This window comes from Alternaria novae-zelandiae (assembly GCF_023758075.1).
Source record: "Alternaria novae-zelandiae strain BMP 2774 chromosome Unknown scaffold_7, whole genome shotgun sequence".
NCBI lineage: Eukaryota > Fungi > Ascomycota > Dothideomycetes > Pleosporales > Pleosporaceae > Alternaria > Alternaria novae-zelandiae.
Window position 1 is genome coordinate 1,425,796 of NW_026056967.1, and position 21,144 is coordinate 1,446,939.

Sequence of the window (21,144 nt, forward strand, 5' to 3'; positions counted from 1 at the left end):
TCTCTTCAAAATAGCTAAATAATAGTTTATGTGAATTGGAAATTACTGTTGTTGATATGTTACTCTCACGCGAGATGACATGAAGATCCCATTCTTCTTTCTATTTCCGGCGACAATTCACGTCGTTCAACCCTTGGGCTGGAGTCTATGAAGCCGTTACTCGTGCAAAATCTCGAAGCGGGTGAACTACTCCCCGACTGCAAATAACACAGTTGTTTGGGTGGCTGATAACGACTGTTGCACACGCCTATTCAGTCTGTCGTCGAATCTTGGCCGCTCACTCTTGGAGTTTGCCAGCCTCAAGCAGCGAGTGCTGTTGAACATCGTGTGTGACGATCATGATGGGCTGCCCCTTATCTTACATATCATATTAACAAGGGAGCTCTTTGAACGGAATCAATCTTTGATATGAGGCTCTCGGTAGAAACGCGGCTGAATAGCACAAACATATGTAATACAATGGCCGTCAACCTTCCTAAAACGATCCAATCTTCCGTTTGATGCGAAAGTCACGACGATCTTACCCCTTTTCGAATCCACAACAATAACATCACTTCAAGCGTCGCTATAACCAGGCGTACCGTATTGCAAGGTTGCCGGATAACTGCAAGTAGAGGTGTGAGAGGCACGGGTACCTGAAGGCGCCAGTAGTGCCGCGCTAACCGTGCCCGCTCTTGGCGCGCTCCCAGGCGGCTTCAGAGTGGGCGATGCACTGAGACAGCAAAGGGTGATGTTATTTGATTCTGCCTTGTTCTGTCTTGGTAGTGTACTAAGACACCGTTCCGGGTCGGTCGGCTTCCAGTATGACAGATGACGTCGCGTTTGTTGCATCGCTGCTACCTACCTAGATATACAAGAGCATTACCACGTATCGTGCTCTTCCTGTTTGCCTTCCTACTTCGCTCATTTCTCGTTTCCGCGTTCTTCACAGAGACTGCATCTTTCACAACATCATGACATCAACACTCAGTTCGGCCGCATGGGAAATCGTTCCGATCCCATCGAGCGTAGCCCTGCCTACACCCACCTCTTGTTATCCAAACATCGCTCCTAATGGTCTCAATATTACGGGACTCACAGGCCAGATTTGCCAGGTCAATGTTCCTCCAAACGATGTCAACATCACATCCTGCTGCAACAGTGATGCCGAGGTCCGTATCCTGAATGACTGCACCCAGTGGTGCGAGGCAGACGACGGAAACGGTTTCTTCGAATGTGTCAACGACATGGCCCCGTCGGCGTATCCTTTCCTGGGCGGACCGTGTGTAGTCGTGTCTGCGAGCTCGACTTCAGCGATGTCATCATCCAACACCGGAGTCGTATCGACACCGTCTACTTCCCAAGAGACTCGGACGCCCGAGTCCACTGAGGCGTCGCCTTCCACCACTGAGTCAGAAGAGGAGGGTGCTGAAGCAACGGAGACTCCCGATGTTGAAGGTATGTATCCGTCTCATCTAATTTCGTACTACTACAGCTTGCTGATTAAACAAGACGCTGGCACAAGCACCTTGGCCTCGCAAAAGCTCGGTATGACAGCCTTAGCAATGGCTGCAACGCTCAGTGTCTTGGCTTGGCTTTAGTTGATGGCCACGTTTGAGCGAGCATGGAGATGTACACTGAACTACATACAAATGGCCATACTTCACCATGACTGCAAAGCCCTGCGAATTCCCCATCATCTCGGTGTGGTTATTCAAGTTGTTGATTGCTGCAAACTAATCTACATATCCATCGTGACTAGTAGCATCGCATCAGGACACACTTTGCTAACAGCAAGCATACCCTGGAGATCACTATTAAAGTGTTCAGACGGGCGCAGTACGATAGTTCGTATCTTATCAATCATGCACGAGTTCAAAGGCCATGTCGATAACGTACAGAAAGCCGCGATCCAGCATCTCCAGGAACAAGGCTTCTTCAATGTCACTTCGAGTACAAGTAGTCTCAGCAACGAGATCGCACCAATCTTCGCTCGCGACCGGTTCATTGGCGTCTCAGAGAACATGTACGATAACATGAAGCCTGCTCTACAGCTTGGCAGTCGATTCGTAAGCGATGAACGAGTTCTGCAGTATTTCTGGCATCAAATGAGAAGCACGACCTCACCTTCCAAGACCTTCGCAGCAGACTTCCCGCCACCACTTATCTACACCTCGACCTCTCAGAACGAACACCCATCCGTCTTGATGGCCGACTGGAAGGAGAAGCTTAGCAACTTAGCTAGCGTTTTGACGTGGAAGGTGCAAGCATCCAATCGTACACCGAAAGACATGGATATGGCATTAACCTTCGCATTCAAAGACCTTCGAACGGCGTATACAGCGTACGCGACTAAGGACAGAAGTCATAACGATATCTTGGAGCTTTCAAACTGGCCTAAAATCGATCTAGAGACCAAGATACGCTCTTGTATGGTAGCTTGGTGCGATGATCAGATGGGTGCGGATTGGCGATATCGCCCGGGAGGCTTAAAACAAACCAGCCCTTCTGTGCTATTGCACTCATTCTTCCGCAACATACTCGATCCGAGTCTCAAAGCCACTACTCCAAGTACTTCTGAGCCTGCCGCTCCACCGATTGTACAAAACCTGGGTCCTCAATTTCTTCTCGCTGTCGTCCTGGTTCATGAGCTGGCACATTGTCTCGACAAGTTCCCGGACTTCAAGTGCGCGGACCTTCGAGGTCAAACGCGCGAAGCTTTTGCTAGTGAGGAAGAAGCCAGGGTTCTTCCATCTCCCGAATGCGGTCTCTCTTGGGAGCGGTCAGTCTTCGGCGAGCGTTCTGTCCGATTTGTCCAATTCATTGCTGACCAAGGCAAGGCACCAATGAGCTACACAGATGTCAGCGGTCTTGCTGTTCCAAAGTTTTTCCACAGCGACGATCCTCCCGCTGTTTCATCCCCTATCTTTACAATCGGTGAGAAAACCTACAAGGCCACGACTGACTTTACGAGCTATGAGAAAGCATTGATCCCGTGGCAATGGATTTCAGACTGGTTCCAGGAGTCGCATTGGCATCCCGATCGGACTCATGAACAAGTACTGGCCTTGCCCTCTTTGGGATGGAAAATGTCCTATGAATTCCCTGCGCCAGATGATCCGCCCACGATCGCTGATGAGATTGTGAGGGTTCGGATCAAAGTACCTCACGATGATGAGCAGGAAGAGATGCGTAGTAACTGATACCTACGAAAGACATATATGTAGCTTTTCAAGCAGCTTGCTTTGTTGTCTCAACTGTCTCCTTCCCCAAAACATCATGCTTTGCATCCTCCACGATCCTGCACTCATACAGCTTGAACTTTCGTGCCGCCACTCTAGCTTCGAAGATCTCATCCAGCTCCTCTAGTGATCGCGCCTTCGTCTCCGGGAGGAAGAAGTAGAACCAGGCAACACAAATGAAGTTCGAAGCTGCCCATATGTACGTGTATTGTGGGCCCTACGATGGTGTTAGCGTCATAGACAGGAGATTCCATCGCGTGGCTACTTACCCAGTCAAGATCCTGAGGGTTTATAAAGTATGGCGAGCAAAAGCCGATCAGCCAAGCCAGGAAGTAGCCAAGCGCATTCGCGCTGCCAACTGTCCAAGCTCGTAGTCTTGAACTGACAAGCTCTGTCGCTAGAGGGCTTGTCGCAACGCCCACCCCGGCATTATAGCAAAACAGAAACAGCGCCGTAAAAGCCACTAACACGTTTCCAGTCTCGACTGAGTTGGGCTTTACGCTACTGGCGATCCCGCAAGCAAGCTCACATAAACCGCATGCTATTGCCCCGGCAATCATAATCGTCCTTCTGCCAAAGAATTTGTTCATGGAGAAAAGACCAAGGTGAACACCAATGAACCCGATACAGGAGTTCATAATACTGTATTCAAAGGCTTTCGTGATACCAGCGATGGCGAGGAAGTAGGTTTGATAACCAATGAAGAACCAGACGCCACTCGCTGACTGGCTGGCAATTGTGCCCCAACAGAGTAGCGTGCGTCTCAAGTCGTTACCGCGGAAGAGATCGAGAAAGCCTGAGGTTTGACTAAGCCTACGCTCTTCTTCTACGCCACGGATCATCTCCGCCCACTCCAACTCCAGCTCTTCGCCATGGTCGAAGCGAAGACGCTCCAAAGACTTGCGCGCCGCATCATGTTGATCACGATGTAGAAGCCATCGCGGACTCTCGGGGACGAAGAAAAGCGTTGTGCCGAGTAGAACCGGGACAATAAACATGCAGGCGAGGGGGACTTGGTAGGAGAGTTTCGAGAGGTAGCGTGAAGTGTAGTTGTCGATGATGGAACCTATTATGCTTCCGAGATTCACGTAGAAAGAGAAGAGTCCGACCATGATTCTGCCAATTGTCAGTATATCTATTGTCCGCGAAGAGACCCGGAAACGTACTCCCGAAGATGCGCCGGTGCTGCTTCGCTACAATACACGGTCGAGAATACGACAAAGAAGCCGTTGGAGAAGCCTAGCAACAGACGACCTACGTACAAACCGGCCTTGGACGTAGAGCCAATCTGTACCGAAACTGCAGCCAAACAAATGATGCATGCGAGCCACAAGGCCTTTCTGCGACCGAAGTAGCCACCAAACACACCAGCAGCAATAGCAGATACGCACGAACCTAGATTTAGCAAGGAGGTCATGAGCTGTTGCACCGTCGACTATCTTGCGCGTCAGTAACTTTCGCGATGTTATAGGCTATGTAAACTTGCATCAATGCCATAGCCAAGCGGGCTTGTCGGGTCCTCATACCCAAAGACCATCAGAAATCCAGGCATGGCCTGCAGACCGCCTACTGCAGCAGTATCAATGCCGTACTGCATGCTAGCAATAGCGACGGCGGAGCATATGAGTAAGCATTTGCGATTCGCCCACAAGGACGTCTCCTGAAGTTTCGCCATTATTGCGCGCGCGAGGTCAGACCGGCATACATCTGCGAGAAGAAGGAATCACAGCCTTATACAGCGAGATTTGCGAGTCATGCGAGGTTAGCATCGTGGGGCAGTGAGGAGAAACCCATGTCTTCTCCGCACTGGCAGGGGTGTTATGCACAGCTGTATGGAAATGCCCAACACCTTGCCATTTCGAGACTTGATCGACCTCGCGAGTCGACGCATACATACAATCCATGAATGATATCGTATTTCAGCCAATCCCTACTCGTAGAACGTGCTGAACGTGTACTTGGTTTCGCGATCATACTTCGCCAAGTCTTGCCGTGCTTGCAGCGCCTCTCGGATAACGGTTTGCTTAATCTCTTCGTGTCTGGGTGTAAATCTGACCTTGAATGGCTGGGGTCGCCAGTTCGATCCGCTCCTGCTTAACGTCAGTACCCATAACGCTTTATAGCCTTGGGGTCTCGAAACACGACTTACGTGAACTTGAAGATATCAACAGGCACTTCTTCCCCCGTCCTTGGGTCCACCTCTGGCTCCACCTTGTACGCCCACACCAATCGTGCGATACTGAGATGCGTACCCTGCTCAGCCAATGCTTGACCAGCACAACTTCTTCTTCCCAACCCGAACGTCATATACCCCTTCTCCCCCGGAAACGGTCTCTTGTCGTCTGTGTCCAAGAATCTCCTAGGATTGAAACGATCAGGATCGGGGAATTCGCGCTCGTTGTGATGTATCGCCCAGACGTTGCCCTGCACCCAGGTACCCTTCGCGATATGGTAGCCGTTGTAGTAGTCATCTTGGGTGGGTGCATGAGCAGTCCCTCCTATAACCGCAACCGAACGCCAGCGGAAGACTTCCTTGACAAAAGCGCGGAGATACGGAAGATCATCATCGAGCGTCGGACTTCGCGATCGACCCACTACACGGTCTAGCTCTTCCCACGCGGGTTCAAGGGTCTCGGGGAAGGCACGCATTGCCAGCACCGCTGTTTGTAGAGTGCTACTTGATGTGTCCGCTCCAGCACCGAGTAGGTTAGCGGCGAGATTGGAGATTTCGAGAGGATGAAGATTGAGATGAGGTGCTTCGCGAAACAGGTACTTGGAGTAGTTCTCTTCTGGACATTGCTTGGCTTCTTCAGCCAAAGCATAGAAAAAATCATTGCGGCCGTATTTGGGCTTTGCTGAACGTCGAGTATCACGCTTCCAAGGAGCCATCCAATTGGGAAACTTGGCCAGCCCTGTCTTTGTTAGCATGGATTTGAGTAAGTGGCTTCGAATATTACATGGGAAGGTTTCCATTAGTCGCGGGAAGTCCTTGGCGACGACGGCCATCTTAGCAGAAGTCTGCATCTGAGCGATAACTTCGGTGATCAAAGGGTCTTGAATGTCTCCAATTCGACGTCCAAAGCCGATGATGGATACGACGCTTGTAGCGTATCGCTCGAAGTGTGATACAAACTTGTCGGGTGTCTCGAGCAGGTCGCATACTACTATCTTGTTCTCGTCGTCTTGAAGGCTCCGATGGCGTTTTATCTGGCGGCGTTAGCATATACAAAGTGAAAATCTACGTTCCGCTCACCTGCTGTATCCCAACACCCTGGTGGGTAACTCTCCGGAGGTCGCGAAACCGTTCACGCTGTTCTTTCGTGTACGTGTATTTGTGCAGCAGATTCATTTGACCGGACATCAGCTCAGCGAACATCAGCATGCGAGGCCTAGAGTTGTAGATGTTTGCTCGCTTGACAAGCAGCTCATCTGCAGTCCATGCATCATTGATCCAGACTGTCGGTCTCCTGTGCTGTGTTATTCACCGTCCACAACGATAGACTTGCTCTAGAACTGACCGCCCGATCCAGAATGTGATAAGCGGGGAGTTGTAGCGTTTCGAAAGCTGTTCCATAAGATACCAAGGCTTCTCTTCCGGTAGACTAAACGTGTTTCCAACGATGGGCCAAGGCAATGGTCCTGGGGGCTGTTCGTGTAGTATTAGTGACAGACCCGACATGAAGCTGGCAAAGGGTAAGCAACTACCATTCGCCATCTCAGGTACAGCATGCGACTGTAGTCTAGTATAAGAGCGATGATGCCCAACAGAAGAAGAATAGTAGCCCACATGCTCGCAATACAAAAAGGCGATTAGCTCAATAGTAGACCGAGAAGCTGGTGGGTGCAGAGAGCTTGATGACAGCGATGGTCATGATGTTTAGATGAGAAGCTTATACACGCGCCTTCACGTAATCACATCCGTTGCTTCGTTCTCGAAGGCTGCGGCTGGGGATCATCCCCACATTACCGTGGTGGGGCAGCCCGCTTTGGCTGTTCGCGGGAGGGCCGGAAATAGAGAAATGCGTAATCCGCAACATGTGTATCGCGCCGACATATCCAATTCGCTGCGAAAGCTACGAGACGCGTAGATAGGTGTTGACGGGCTGGGGGAGAAGCGGGGTATGTGCAACGCAGTCCCTGTCATGTCTCCTGTGCTGGATTCCGTTGAGCTACAAATACGTGGAACAGACTCCGCTGGCCAGCGGGAGATGATCCTTGGTTTCGAGGAAGAAGAATATGCGCCTTTGGTTCTAATTGATGCATAGCGTTGTTACGGCTCGTCTGTCGGTGCGGTAGGTATGTTATTCACGGATCCGGAACGGCTGGTCTTCGCTCAAAGAAGCTCCAATGCATGGTATGTATCGGGGCCTAACGATTCGCTGTGTCGGAATGCGGGCATATGCGGTGTTGATGCAGCGTTCTCGCCCAGCTGGTGTTGAGCACCTAGACAGTTTCGCCATTCTGATGACGTAACGCGCAATGACGGATGCATCTCCGCGTCAGGTTAGTGCCGTATCGCGCTCGTGCTTGAGACACGCGGCAGCAGCGCGCATACGTGACCAGTACAACTTATTGCATGTTAAACTCGAGCATGTCATGCAAGCGTTCGACGACTCTTGGTAGATGACAACACAAGCTACCGCTACTATGGGTTCCACCCAAGGCTCTGACAGCGCCCACTATGTGCCCAATGGCACCAATGGCGTAAAGCGTGAGTCTCCACCTGGGCACCTGCACGATGCAATGCAAGGCACAGTCCAACCCCGACGCTAACAGCACCAGGCCGGCGACGGTCAACCGTTCTCAATGCGAGATCGCATGTGAAGCAGGAACTATGGAAGCAGGCGCCGATACTTATTGGCAGCACCAACTTCGAGCCTCTTCCTGATGCAAAGAACATCTTAATAACTGGCGGAGCTGGCTTCATGTACGTTGCGACGAGAGCACGGGAAGTTGTGAGCTGTGCGTCTCTTGATCTTGTCTTTTGATGCATCACGACTGACTCAACAAAATAGAGCTTGCTGGTTCGTACGGCATCTGGTGCTCACATACCCACACTACAATGTCGTATCATTCGACAAGCTGGACTACTGCGCTGCGCTGAACAACACGCGAATCCTCGATGAACGACCCAACTTTACATTCGAACAAGGCGACATAACGTCACCAGCGGACGTAAAGCGCGTCTTGCGAAAACACAAAATTGACACGCTCTTCCACTTCGCGGCACAATCGCACGTCGACCTTAGCTTTGGCAATTCATACGAATTCACGAACACCAATGTATATGGCACCCATGTTCTGCTTGAGAGGGCGAGAGAACATGGTGTCAATAGATTCATACACATCTCGACCGATGAGGTATACGGCGATGTACCTGTCGGAGCGGCAGACCTGGGCGAGACGAGCATACTGGCCCCAACAAATCCATACTCGGCGAGTAAAGCAGCAGCAGAGATGATGGTCAGCGCATACAGGAGTAGCTTCAAGCTGCCGCTGATCACCGTTCGTGCGAACAATGTATATGGACCACATCAGTTCCCTGAGAGTAGGCCATCCCAGATCCTAGGGTTGATGACTGAGCTGACTTGTGCAGAGATCATCCCAAAGTTCATCATGTTGCTACAACGAAAACAGAAGCTCTTACTCCACGGCGACGGCTCCCCCACAAGACGATATCTGTACGCAGGGGACATCGTAGACGCGCTAGACACCATACTTCACAAAGGCGACATTGGTCAGATCTACAACATCGCGTCCAAAGACGAGATATCGAACTCGGACATATGTCGCAGGCTGCTGGATGTCTTCGAAATATCCCATGACTCCCCTGCCGAGCTGTCGAAATGGGTCGAGCACACTGAAGACCGGCCGTTCAACGACCAGCGCTATGCGACGGACGGGTCCAAGCTGAGCGCACTGGGTTGGGAACCCAAGACGAGCTTTGATGAGGGTCTGAAGGTTACAGTGGATTGGTATCGAAGGTTTGGCGAAGTATGGTGGGGAGACATTAGCCGTGTCCTGACTTCGTTCCCGGTGGTGACTGGGAACGAGATCTGGACAAAAGAGGAGCACGAGGATCTACCCTCTTCGGACGGCGAGGTTACACACGAGGAGGACAGCGCGATTTGGACGACGTAGCATCGTGCATGCTTGCTATTCACGCTATAGATTGCAGGACGAAAGATACCCAGTAAATGTCGGAGGGCTCAACCTATGCGTACGGGTGGACCTTAAAAAGGCCAATTTAGGTGCGGTGCCTGAGTGCGGCTGCAGGGACCAAATGATGTGGGCCCAACCATGCGACAGCCCTACCAATCTTCGCATTCAAGTTTGGAATGCGCTGCTCAGGACACACTCTCGAAGCAAGTTGCAGATTTGTTCTTCGTGCTTTTACTCGAACCCACGGTTGGAACGCCTCTTGTAGCTATTTCGAGCAGTTCCTTGCAAGCGGCCCTCAGCCACAAGCGGTGGCGTACTCACCCCAGGGCTCCGCCTTCGCTAGCGGCATTGGGCGCTTCCTACGATTGAAACGCCAGACGCAGCAAAACATTCATTGCTCAAACGCGACTTCCTCTACCTGTGACATTCATATACTACTGCATCGCCTCTTCATCTCGTGCCTTCCTTCATTCACTTTTCGAGTTCCCGCCGCGAGACCCTGAACCTTGGCTCGCCCAATCGATAACCTTGGAAACGCACCCCACAATTCCCTTGGTGCTCCCCGACCCGTCAGCCCTCACCGCACCCACCCCTGACGTCGACGCCTACAAGACGCGACTCATCTCCTCGTCTTCTTCACCACACCGAAAACTCTACACCTGAATCATGGGTCTATTCTCCAAGAAGAAGGACAAGGGCGGCAAGGAGAGCCCAGCCGCCCAAAACCCGTATGCCGCGCCTGTAGGCAAGGACCCATACGCACAACCACCGCCCTCGTACTCGAACGAAGGCCAGGACAACTCTTTCCGCCAAGAGAAGACGCCGGCTGTGACCGGCCCGGGCCAGACCTACGGACAGCGACCCGGCGGATATGGCGCGCAAGGAGGCAGCTACGGCGCACAGTCAGGCTATGGAGCTGATCGCTATGGCGGAGGCGCACCACAGCGGCCCGGCGGCTACGGAGGCCTGGGCAGAACTGCGTCCAACGACACCATGAGCACCGAGGCAGGCCGCAACGAGCTGTTCGGCAACGCTCCCCAACGCCAGCAAGCGCAACCGCCTCAGCAGCCCAGCGCCCTGGGTCAAAGCGGTGCCTATGGAAGCACGCCCGGTGGCGGATACGGAGCTGGTGCTCCCGGTGGCTATGGCTCTGCGCCTGGTGGCTACGGAGCATACGAGGACCGCCAATTGACGGCTGAAGAACAAGAAGAGGAAGACATCGATGCCACAAAGCAAGAGATCAAGTTCATGAAGCAGCAAGATGTTGCGAGCACCAGAAACGCTCTCCGTCTAGCTGAGCAGGCTTTGGAAACCGGTCGAGGGACTCTAGGCACACTAGCAGCACAGGGAGAGCGTATTCATAAGTACGTTGGACTCATCTTCACATGCTGATACACAGCTAACTCGTCTCTAGCACGGAACGCAATCTCGACCTTGCCTCTATCCAGAGCGACAGAGCAAATGGACAGACTAAGGAACTGGCCCGTAAGGACGCACCCCTCAACACGTATCATTCATGACTAACCCGACTCCAGGCATCAACGCAAGCATGTTCTCCATCGTCCCCAACCCCTTCACAGGCAACTCGAAGCGCGAGAAGCAAATGCAACAAGCCATGGACCAGCACGCACGCGACCGTGACACCCGAGAACAAACCAACCGGGCCAAGTGGGAGTCTGGAGCCCGCGCAAACGAAGCCCAGCGTAAGCTGGCGACAGGCGGTGGTCCACAAGGCAACAACAAGAGCTCGCTGGCTGCACGTTCGAAGTTCCAGTTCGAGGCTGACGAGGAGGACGATGAGATGGAGAACGAAATCGATAACAACTTGGGTACGTATTCTCCGTCTATTCCATTGATGTGTGGATTCTAACAGAATTCTTTTCACAGACCAACTTCATGGCATGGCCAAGAACCTCAACCAACTCGGTCGCGCGATGGGTGAGGAGGTCGATAATCAGAACACGCACATTACACGCATCACTGGCAAGACAGATTCGGTCGATGACAAGATTGCCAGGAACAGGCTCAAGTTGGATCGCATCCACTAGGTCTGCACTCCAGCAAGGCGAGCGGAATGCTTGTCCTCGAGTGCAACTCAGCCTACTCTAGGATCAGGGTAGCGTGATGGCATCGATCGATGCACAGAGCATGGGATACGGCATTATAGGCGTTTTGGACACAATGACACTATTTTCACATTGATCTCGAATAACGCGTTGACCGTACTGGATACGACACGTAATATTGTTTATGCCTGATGCCAACTATGTATGCTCATCACCCAAACAGTACTCCAACAAAAACATTTCCAGTGATCGAAGGACCGTCCATGTTATACCATATACTCTCATTACTCATTACCCACCAATCGCCATACTTATGCCATACCTACGCCAACAACAGTTTGTAACTCGCCACTTCGAATGCGCGAATCTCGATTGGCACACCCTTCTCCTTCACTTCTTCCGCTCCTACCCGCATGTCGCTTATATCCAGCGGCTCACCCTCTTCGTCTTCCAGCGCATTGACCTTGATCACCTTCTTCACATCGACATCCCCCCAGGTAAGCACACCCTTGCTCTTTCCGCCCAGACTGTCGTAGATACGTAGGATAATCGAATGACCCTTCTTGATCGGCAACTCACCACGGCTGACATCCTCGTCGTCCTCGCCGCGCTTGATGGTGTCTAGCACAAGGTTGGGTGCACCGTAGATGTGGAAGGGGTTCAGAAGACCACTGTGCATGGCGGATGGCGGGGCGTGCAGGCCCTGGCGACCAACAATCTTGAGTGGGTTGTTGAATTCAAAGGCCTTGCGCACTGTGCGTTCGTCTAGACCGCCCTTGTGGGGGAAGATGGCGTAGCGAGTCTTGTGGCTGCCCATGTCGGCGTGGGCGTCGGGGGCCTTGGGAGAGCGGAGAAGAGAGAGACGCATAACGTTTCCGGCGACTGCGAAACCGTACTTGCTGTCGTTCAGGATCGAGACACCGTAGGTAGCCTCGGAAAGATCGGCCCACTTGTGGCAGCAGACTTCAAATTTGGCCATGTCCCAGGTGGTGTTGTAGTGGGTAGGTCGGCGCACGATGCCGAACTGCGTCTCGTAGCTGGCTTCTGTATTCACAATATCGACTGGGAACTCGACCTTGAGGAACCTCATGGTCTCGTGCCATTCGATCTCTGCATCAAACTCGATAGCACTGGGTGTATTTCCTACGGCTGCAGGTAGACTCATGGTCGTCTTGACCCACGACTTGTCTGAGACCTTCGTCTCAATTACCAGGCTCACACGGTGAACGCTGTTCTCCGCGATGGTCACCTTGCTAGGCTCGAGTTCCTTGCGGGACTGGAGGTGGTAGACTTCAACGTCCCACGCTTGCCAGTAGAGTGGCTTGTCATCGTAGATGACAAGCTGACCGGCTTTGGCACCCTTCGGAATCAGTTCGCGATCGGCGGCAATATCGAAGAGTGAGGTGATGGCACCGTTGTTGACCTGTACAACAAATTGCGAGTTGCGGAGTTCGTAAACATTGGGATGGATCTCCTCAATAGTCGCCTTCTGAGCAGGGTACGCAGAGTGGAGTGGGAACACGTCCAGAGCGCCCAAACCCTTCTGAGATCCGTTACGATGAGCAAGACCGTACTCTGCCCCTGGAGGACTATACTTCGTTCGACTTGCCTCACTCGGCAATTTGATGATTTCGGTACGGCTCCATGGTAAGGTGTTTATCGCGAATAGCTTGGTGTCTTGATCCCAGCTAGTCTCATCGTTGAAGCCGAGTTCAGCAAGGGCGTCGGAAAGCAGCCTCTCTCCAGTAGCAAACACTTCGGCGTAAATCTAAAAAAGTCAGTCGTGGAGTCAAGTTTGGGGATCAGCAACATACCCGATCGGAGTCGTCGTAGCACATTTCGATGGAGCTTCCAGGCAGACAGTCATGGAATTGACACAAGAGCACGTTCTCCCACATGTCATCAATGTCCTTCTTCGGGTACTTGTACGAGCTCTTCTTGCCGAAGCCGTTCTTGGCTGTCGCCAAAGTCGCCAGGTACTCAATGTCCCTCAGCATGATCTCCGACTTCCTGTTGTTGCGCTTGTTGTTCGACTGTGTAGTGTATGTACCACGGTGGAGTTCGAAGTACAGCTCGCCATACCATGTCACGAGCTCAGTACCATTCTCGACCTTCTTCTCCAGGCGGTCGAAGAAGTCGTCTGCTGAGTCGCCTAGCTTGACGCGAGGCAACAGACCAGCAGTGTCGCTGATACCACGGCATCGCCTGAGTTTCTCAAGGTGCTGCCATGTCGGACCACCGCCTCCATCTCCTTTGCCGAAGACAATCAGCGATGACTTGTCTTGGTCGAGCGACTTGTGCTGTGTGACGCTGCGCTTGACGTCACCGAAGTTCGCTTCGCACGTGTACGTCTCAGATGGCGGCATATGGCAGATGACCTGACTGTTGTCCAACGCGACCCAGTTGAATGTCGTATGTGGGAAATTGTTGATGTTGTTCCAGCTCAGCTTCTGAGTCAGGAATCTAGTCATACCCGAAATGCGACATATCTGTGGCAATTGCGTCGAGTATCCGAAAGTATCCGGCAGCCAGAAAGTGCGGCACCTTTGGCCAAACTTGCTCTCAAAGTAGCGTTGACCGTACAAGAATTGCCTGATGAGCGACTCTCCACCAGGAAGGTTGGTGTCATGCTCGACCCAACTACCACCGATGGGCTGGAAGCTGCCTTCCTTGACCTTCTTCTTAACGCGATCGAACGTGGAAGGGTAGTACTGCTCGAGCCACTTGTATTGCTGTGCTTGTGAGCAGCAGAAGCGAAGCTCGGGGTATCGCTCGATGAGGTCGCACTGGTTCGACCAGGATCGGTTGACCTTTCGCTTGGTTTCGTCGAATGGCCAGAGCCAACACGTGTCGATGTGGCAGTAGCCGATACCGTGTACGATAGCCTCCTGGTCGGTCTCGTATACTTTGTGCGAGTCTACGTCCTTGCCGACGTACTCAGCCGCAATCTTGCGGCATGCTTTGATGCTCTCTTGGCTTCCATTGCCCGCAATGAAAGTGTCGATGATGCGGTTGCCGACCTGCTGGGCATCATGGGCTTGCGTCGAGTCCCCTGGGAACTCGCGAGCGGCATCTCCAATTTCCCAGAAGTCAAAGTATAGCCCTCTCGCCTCCAGGTTGACCGCCTGGACCTCAGCAGTGTGCAGCGTGTAGTATTTGTCTGGGTCTGGTGGTTGAATCGAGTCGCCGCCGGGAGCATTGCCGAACATGCCGTTGCAGGCCATCTCGATGTAGAAGGTATGCTCTTTGCCGTCTCTGAACTCCTTGGGCAGGATCCATTGCGTGCGTTCGCCGCCACCGGTGAGTCCGTGAACAGTGTGCCCATCTTCGGTCCAGATCAGGCCCTCGTTGTTTGCGTCCCAAACGAATTCAAGATGTTCCTTGTCGAGCATGTGCTTGGGCACCGTGAGCTGGACCTTGAACCAGTGAGTCGACCAACTGGGGCCAAATGACTCGCCGACTTTGGTGGGGTGGAACGCATGGGAAGTGGCTTCCTTAAAGAGCGGGCGCGATAGGTTTGGGGGCGAGTAGACGGAGAGCTTCACCCAGTCGGTACCGGACGCGACAGCTTCGGTGAGCTTGCTGCATGACGTATGAGCATGTTGGAGCTGGAGACAGATAACTAGGAAGGCGTGAAGCTCGGAACTCACCCAATCAGACTCTGTTCCCTGTACTGTCCTGCATCGAGGAACTGCCTCAGTCGGCTCTGGTAGATGCTGTGGATCTGCTTGCCAACGGGACCAGCCGCCAGCTGTGGGTAGTCTTTGGCCACGGGAACGGGCATGTTGCGGTGCGATTCTCCTCCCATGGTGGATGAGGCTGGAGATGGGGATTGGAATTCGGTCGAGGCGGTGTGGCAATGTCGACAACGTCAACAGCACGCTACAGCAGCTGTGGTACCTTGCATGGCTCCGGCTGTGTTGGGGAGGAGCTCTCCCCGCATCTTGGCGATGGAGGCCCATGCTCCCTGCCCCATGATCCATTACCCACTCATCTCCACTTGGTCCCATCTTGCAGTCAAACTTCCTTTTCCACCCTTTGCGGATAATCGGCATCTCAAGGCGGTGAATCTGCCGATACTCGTCCATCCAGACTGAAGTTGTAGCGTATTTGGGTGACATTGGGGTGATCATGCAGACGCGACAGTGGGTTCACTGCGCTGTACTCCGTCTGCGTCTGACTTGTCTCGTGTATGCCAGGTCCATGTTGTGCTCATCCGGTATGTCTGCTGGGTAAGTGTCGATATTTCTTCTCTGCGTGCATCCTCAATATGCATGGAGGCACTGTCGGCGTCCTCTTGGTGCTCTTATCATCCGTGATCTCATCTCCAATGTCTTCAACACTTCGTTTCCTCTTCTTCTCCTTGCTGTGCAGGAATTCGTGCATTCTTCGGTGCCCGTTTGTACCAACTGTCCCTTTTCCCATTGTGTGTTCATCTTCGGGCAAATATCCCACCTCTATAGCCCCTAGATGTCGATTGATACCATTTGCCAACATCATTTCACCCAGCAGAACCGCCATGCGATCTTCCCATTGTCGATTCTTGTTCAAAATATTTCGTATGCTGTAGACGTCTTCGATTTCACGACGCTGGGCCATCTTATCAGCCTCTACCCGCGGTAGTCTGCTGGCCACCAGATTGGCCGCTGGACCTCGATAGCCTGTATCACCCTGCTCGACTTCAAGCGATTCGAAAGCCTCAGTAGTCAAGCTGTCGTGGCTGGCTGAGGACGACGTTGGCTCCTGTGAGAGTGGTGTGGAGGAGTCTCGATACATCAAGGGACTTGTCGCCTCCCCATTGCGCTCATCTGGCAATGCATTAGGCACTATGTATTCGGCTTGCAGAGGGCTGTGGCCATGTATGGGATAGTATGGGTTGCGCCAGAGTGTCTTTTGGAGCGGATATGAGCTGAGGAGGGACGATGTCAAATCCGAGACGTCGGGAGATGGCGTCCTGCTAGCCAGAGGTGTGAGAATTAACGAAGATAGTAAGTCAGCCATGTCGCTATGTGCAAATGGGCTTGACGATGTGGAGGTGAGTATCTTCCGAAGCAAGCGCTTTGACATCGTAAAGGCAATTGAGCTTCTGCTATTGTCTCTATCAAAGCGGAGCGCGCGTCAAGCTAGTCCAATCTGGGAGACAGTATTCACTGTGCGACTTGACATTAGTAGCGTCAGTGCAGAGTGAGAGAAGGTGAAGGTGCGCACGAATTTGCCAAGGTGAAAGTGAAAGGGGACCAGGGCCAGTTTCTTCAGATAGCAGGATATGAAGATACGCAGTAGAGAGAACAGAACGATGTCGACAACGTTGTGATAGCTAAAGAGGGTATGTGATAATGCTCACACAAAGGCAGGAATGATGAAGTGAAACGTCGATGTTTGTTGCATTGTGATAAATATTGCAAAATCCAAGACATGCCATCCAACTAAGTGAAAAGTTAAAATCAAGAAGATACAGCTATACTCTTGAATGAGCTTTACAAAGCCCGCTGCAGATCAAACACCCACGACGCATCTAACACTGACTCTTACTATCGGCAACCCTCTGCCCACCAACCGCACCATTAAAGCCCTTCAACAACGTATACCTTCCCTTAACACTAACCTTATAAGTCGTGCTCTTAGTCTGATCACTACTCGTCGCCCCGTTACAAGTAACACTACTCTTCACGCCCGTCAAACTAGACTGACTCCCCGAACTCGAACTACCCCCCTGATTCGGCGAATCAACACCCGCCGCACACGCCGCATAAGCCGAGCTCTTCAGCCATTGCGTTTCCTTGCCGTCTGAAAACGTTCCAATGGGAATGTAAAGGCTGTTAACCTGCTCTGCTTGCGCGGACGCAGCAGGACCGGAGTCGGCGGCGCAGGAGGATGCTGCTTCAGCGCCTTTGGCGTTCTTGATGGACTGCGAGTTTAGGGCGTTGGCGGTGTTGGCGGAGGTGAAGATGAAGACTTCACCTAAGGCATTGGTTGTAGCCACCGCTGTGCTGTTTGCGGCGCCGGATGAGGATGTGGAATCGGAGTTTGTGCCATCGAGGGCGGCAGCTGCGGCGGATGCGGCGTTGCCTGAAGAGAAAGATGTTGTGATCACGCGAGCTTGTCGGCCATCTGCCAGTGCTGTGGCGTTTGAGACACTGTTTCCACCTTGCTGGGAGGTGGAGTCGGAGTCTGTGGTGATGTTCCTAGGCGCCGAGGGGTTGATGGAAGTGAACTGTGTGTTGTATGCCTTTCCGTCTGCGTAGTTGGCTATCCAGGAGACGAGAGTACCTGAACTGGCGATGAGTGGGATTTTGACCGTGTAACCGTTCACAAGTAGTGCTAGAGGGTTGGATGATGATGGGTTGGAAGATGTTGGTACCCGCACGCCGAAAGAGTAGTCAATTGGGAGGGATATTTCGGGGAGGAGGGCTCGGATGCGGAAAATGGTTGGAAGGGCTGTGGCTGATGCCACGAAGATAAATGGGGTGAGACGCATTGTAAAGTCTGGACGTGAAGATAGTGGAATGAAATCAGTATATTCTTATTACTGCGATATCATACTCACGGTTTCATATAACATCGCCGTCTCCCATTATGTCACACTGGTCGCGTTGCGTCATACACGAATTGTAGTAGTGTCCAGTATTTGGCAGACCTTTTCCGTAGACACCTGTTGGGGTAAGTCAGGCGCTCCTTCTCGGGCCTAGATACTCCTACCTCATGGCCGAAAGGACGCCGGCATGTTGTAGTGTGTCCTAGGACCCGACCGGAAGCCTTCATCGAGTGTAGAAGATGTGGATTCTAGTAGGCACATAGAAGCTATCAGAAGCCGCGTGGAAGAAAGGCGTCGCTGTGACTTCATCGGTATCTTAGCCTCTTCATCACATCTAGATGAACCCGATGAACGGAACGACGGTCGATCCTGTTGCACTCCTGGCTCCAGTCAAGGCGCGCCCAGAATGCCATGATGGAGGGGTACCTACAGCTCTTGCTAACGTAGTGTGTACCGTACTTCTACTAAAACGTACATTAGCCAGAGCCCACATTCATTGCATCGAAAGATGTGAGCCAATCGGAAAAGTCACAAAATCGAAAATGATTTGACCTGTTTTCGCACCAGTCACTGAGATATAAGACGTCGGCTGCTCGGAACGTAGTGACCTCTTCCAGCACGGCTACCAAGGCCGTGGTATAAGACGAATACTCTCCCATGCGCCTTCAATGGCTCTGGAAGATGACGGAAGTATTATCTCATTGTGTAGGGTCTCGCTGAACTGTCTTGCATTTCCTGGTGAGATGCGACCGTCATTTTGACAAAAGGTACTGTCATGTTACACCACTAATGAAGAGATTCCAGATGGAGTCATTGTAGAACGAACGATGATGGCTTGCGATAATGCCCTGCGAAGTCTGCGGCAAGTACTTTGGTTTGTTCGTGTTACCTCGCTGCGAGAGGGGCCATTGGTATCGGTATCGCGACGAGACGTTTGAAAGTCGCACTGATACTGGCTTCAGAGCTGTTGCTACCAAACAGACACACGATGAAGGGAATATGCGAGTTGCTCGCACGGACGATTCCAAGACAGTGTGCAACATCTGCCGGGCGGTGGCTGCACTTATGCTATAGCACACGCCGGTGGCACGCTACGTACGGACCGGCCCATATCGGCTTGGGGCAGACATGGCTCAAGGAGCTTTTTGCATCCGACAGTTGACGCACGAGCAACTTCCCGTCAAAGCAAGGAAATGAGAAGAGTGGGTGGGAAAAGCAGCAGCCTGCGCACAAATGTTGGGTCGCCCTTTCCTAGGTAGTCGAGAAGGCATGGACGTAGGTGATCTGGCAGACGCACGCTAGCTGGCTTCTCCTCGATCTCAGCGCACGGTCAGGTCCGAGCGCTCACACCAACCCGAATCGGTCTATCGAGAGGTCATTGATGTCATCCCGGCGCGCGTTTGAGAGGAACGAGACGTGCTCTACCAGATTCCAAGGTGCTCTGGCCGCCATGCGGAATCGTGAAGACTTCATGATGTAGGTGATTCAGGGTGGCTGGCTGTTTAAGATGAGAACGGTTGAAGCTTGCGCAGGTACCTGTACGTCAGTGGAGGGAATCTGGGGTAGTACAAAGATTGTTTGCTGGACGCTTGTTCTTCTGGAATGTATCGCACGCTTCTCCCCCGACCGTTTTTGCTTGTTGCTGCATATCGCGCACCTCGTGTGACCACGACTCCTCTCAGACTTGCTCTTCGTTCAGTCTCATCAAAAATGCCTTCCAAGACCGACGACAAATACACGGATCCGCAACTGCGTGATGAAGTCAAGGAGGAGATCCAAGCTGGTGACAAGGGAGGTGAGCCCGGCCAATGGTCAGCCAGAAAGGTAGGCTCCACTAGTGCGAGTGTCCTTTGCACCACTGACATAGACAATTGCAGGCACAGATGATGGCATCCGAGTACAAGAAACGCGGTGGAGGATATACCACAGACAAGAAGGACGAGAAAGCGAAGCATCTGGATGAGTGGACGGAAGAAGAGTGGCAGACAAAGGACGGCAGCGGAAGCGCAAAAGACAAGAACGGCTTGGAACACCGCTACCTGCCGAAGAAGGCATGGGAAGAGATGAGCGAGAAGGAGAAGGAGGAGACAGATGCCAAGAAGCAGGAGGGAGGCAAAGAGGGCAAGCAACATGTCGCCAACACCTCGAAAGCTGCACAAGCGAAGAAAGACGCTACCAAAGACGGCGAGAAGCATGGCTTTACGAAGATCGAGAAGAAGAGCAAGACCGACTGCACGACACAATGGGATGACCCGGACCACATGGAGGAGGATCAACGGGCATACCAGAAGTTCTTGGAAAGCAGCCGGAAATCCAAGAGTCCCCCGCAGGACGATCATCCAGGTCAAAAGCGAGGACGTGGCGCAAACATAGAGGCTCCCAGTGCCAACAAGAGACAGAAGAGCACAGTCAACAAGCACGATAAGCCTATCGCAGCTGCCGGCGACATAACCCGTGTGCCGAAGAAGGGCCAGAAAGTTCAATGGCATTCGCTCCCTGGCTACGTTGACGGCGAGGTTGTGGAGGTTCTGTATGAAGAAAAGCAGGTCGACGGCAAGAAGGTCAAGGCAAGCAAAGAGGATCCCAGGGTGGTGTTGAAGAGCGACGCATCGGGGAAGATTTGCGTACACAAGCCCGAGGCAGTGTACTTCGATTAGAGCATGGTAGTGTTGCCAACTGAAGTTGGAAGCACGAGTTCACGGACGTTCGGAAGAGCACGTGACAGACTCAATCGTCCACGGGTGTCATCTTCGTTATTCGGCGTCGGTGAATAGGGAGGTGCCGTAGCATGTAGCAGCAGTGCTGTGTCAACAAAAACCATTCTATTACTCCAGACTCGATGCACGTCGTGGTCCAGGTGGCGATTGTCAGTAGCGCAGAGCTAGTGTTGTGAGGGTGTGATGCGGCACTCAAACCCAGGTAGTTGCCTGGATGCATCCAACGTCGAGGTCTGGACGTGGTTCACCAGGCGAAGGTCGAATAGGAAGTGTACGGAGCGGGAATAGCAAGCTGTTCGCTCCGCTGTGTGTACGTCTATATGACCGCCGACAGGACGGGCTTAGTTGCAGACGTAGCGGGCCTGGGCCGCATCCAGGCAAGACGGGGAAGGAGCAGAGGTGCATGCGACGAGGGTGTGATTGGGCGGGCAGGAGCGATCTGC

General features: G+C 52.6%; 9 protein-coding genes across 9 annotated transcripts; 4 read left to right on the forward strand and 5 right to left on the reverse strand.

Annotated features, from left to right (window-relative positions):
* Positions 1 to 953: 953 nt before the first annotated feature.
* On the forward strand, positions 954 to 3,182 carry J4E88_004481 (uncharacterized protein; the record flags this gene model as incomplete). The annotated part of the gene is made up of 2 exons (XM_049398126.1): positions 954 to 1,437; positions 1,885 to 3,182. 2 exons carry the CDS (start codon positions 954 to 956, stop codon positions 3,180 to 3,182), a joined length of 1,782 nt encoding a protein of 593 aa, XP_049256571.1.
* A 28-nt stretch (positions 3,183 to 3,210) lies between these two features.
* J4E88_004482 (uncharacterized protein) lies at positions 3,211 to 4,896 on the reverse strand (the record flags this gene model as incomplete). The annotated part of the gene is made up of 4 exons (XM_049398127.1): positions 3,211 to 3,438; positions 3,491 to 4,337; positions 4,388 to 4,656; positions 4,708 to 4,896. The coding sequence occupies 4 exons, from the start codon at positions 4,894 to 4,896 to the stop codon at positions 3,211 to 3,213; spliced, it is 1,533 nt and encodes a 510-aa protein (XP_049256572.1).
* A 255-nt stretch (positions 4,897 to 5,151) lies between these two features.
* J4E88_004483 (uncharacterized protein) lies at positions 5,152 to 7,010 on the reverse strand (the record flags this gene model as incomplete). The annotated part of the gene is made up of 6 exons (XM_049398128.1): positions 5,152 to 5,311; positions 5,371 to 6,133; positions 6,179 to 6,428; positions 6,475 to 6,688; positions 6,740 to 6,867; positions 6,927 to 7,010. 6 exons carry the CDS (start codon positions 7,008 to 7,010, stop codon positions 5,152 to 5,154), a joined length of 1,599 nt encoding a protein of 532 aa, XP_049256573.1.
* An 858-nt stretch (positions 7,011 to 7,868) lies between these two features.
* Positions 7,869 to 9,362, forward strand: J4E88_004484 (uncharacterized protein; the record flags this gene model as incomplete). The annotated part of the gene is made up of 4 exons (XM_049398129.1): positions 7,869 to 7,932; positions 8,004 to 8,148; positions 8,237 to 8,769; positions 8,818 to 9,362. The coding sequence occupies 4 exons, from the start codon at positions 7,869 to 7,871 to the stop codon at positions 9,360 to 9,362; spliced, it is 1,287 nt and encodes a 428-aa protein (XP_049256574.1).
* Positions 9,363 to 10,049: 687 nt separating this feature from the next.
* On the forward strand, positions 10,050 to 11,431 carry J4E88_004485 (uncharacterized protein; the record flags this gene model as incomplete). The annotated part of the gene is made up of 4 exons (XM_049398130.1): positions 10,050 to 10,747; positions 10,798 to 10,868; positions 10,919 to 11,212; positions 11,271 to 11,431. 4 exons carry the CDS (start codon positions 10,050 to 10,052, stop codon positions 11,429 to 11,431), a joined length of 1,224 nt encoding a protein of 407 aa, XP_049256575.1.
* A 340-nt stretch (positions 11,432 to 11,771) lies between these two features.
* On the reverse strand, positions 11,772 to 15,257 carry J4E88_004486 (uncharacterized protein; the record flags this gene model as incomplete). The annotated part of the gene is made up of 3 exons (XM_049398131.1): positions 11,772 to 13,217; positions 13,264 to 15,031; positions 15,100 to 15,257. 3 exons carry the CDS (start codon positions 15,255 to 15,257, stop codon positions 11,772 to 11,774), a joined length of 3,372 nt encoding a protein of 1,123 aa, XP_049256576.1.
* Positions 15,258 to 15,661: 404 nt separating this feature from the next.
* J4E88_004487 (uncharacterized protein) lies at positions 15,662 to 16,450 on the reverse strand (the record flags this gene model as incomplete). Its single annotated transcript, XM_049398132.1, has 1 exon — positions 15,662 to 16,450. The coding sequence occupies one exon, from the start codon at positions 16,448 to 16,450 to the stop codon at positions 15,662 to 15,664; it is 789 nt and encodes a 262-aa protein (XP_049256577.1).
* A 514-nt stretch (positions 16,451 to 16,964) lies between these two features.
* On the reverse strand, positions 16,965 to 17,927 carry J4E88_004488 (uncharacterized protein; the record flags this gene model as incomplete). Its single annotated transcript, XM_049398133.1, has 1 exon — positions 16,965 to 17,927. The coding sequence occupies one exon, from the start codon at positions 17,925 to 17,927 to the stop codon at positions 16,965 to 16,967; it is 963 nt and encodes a 320-aa protein (XP_049256578.1).
* Positions 17,928 to 19,694: 1,767 nt separating this feature from the next.
* J4E88_004489 (uncharacterized protein) lies at positions 19,695 to 20,641 on the forward strand (the record flags this gene model as incomplete). Its single annotated transcript, XM_049398134.1, has 2 exons — positions 19,695 to 19,808; positions 19,862 to 20,641. 2 exons carry the CDS (start codon positions 19,695 to 19,697, stop codon positions 20,639 to 20,641), a joined length of 894 nt encoding a protein of 297 aa, XP_049256579.1.
* Between the last annotated feature and the right edge of the window lie 503 nt (positions 20,642 to 21,144).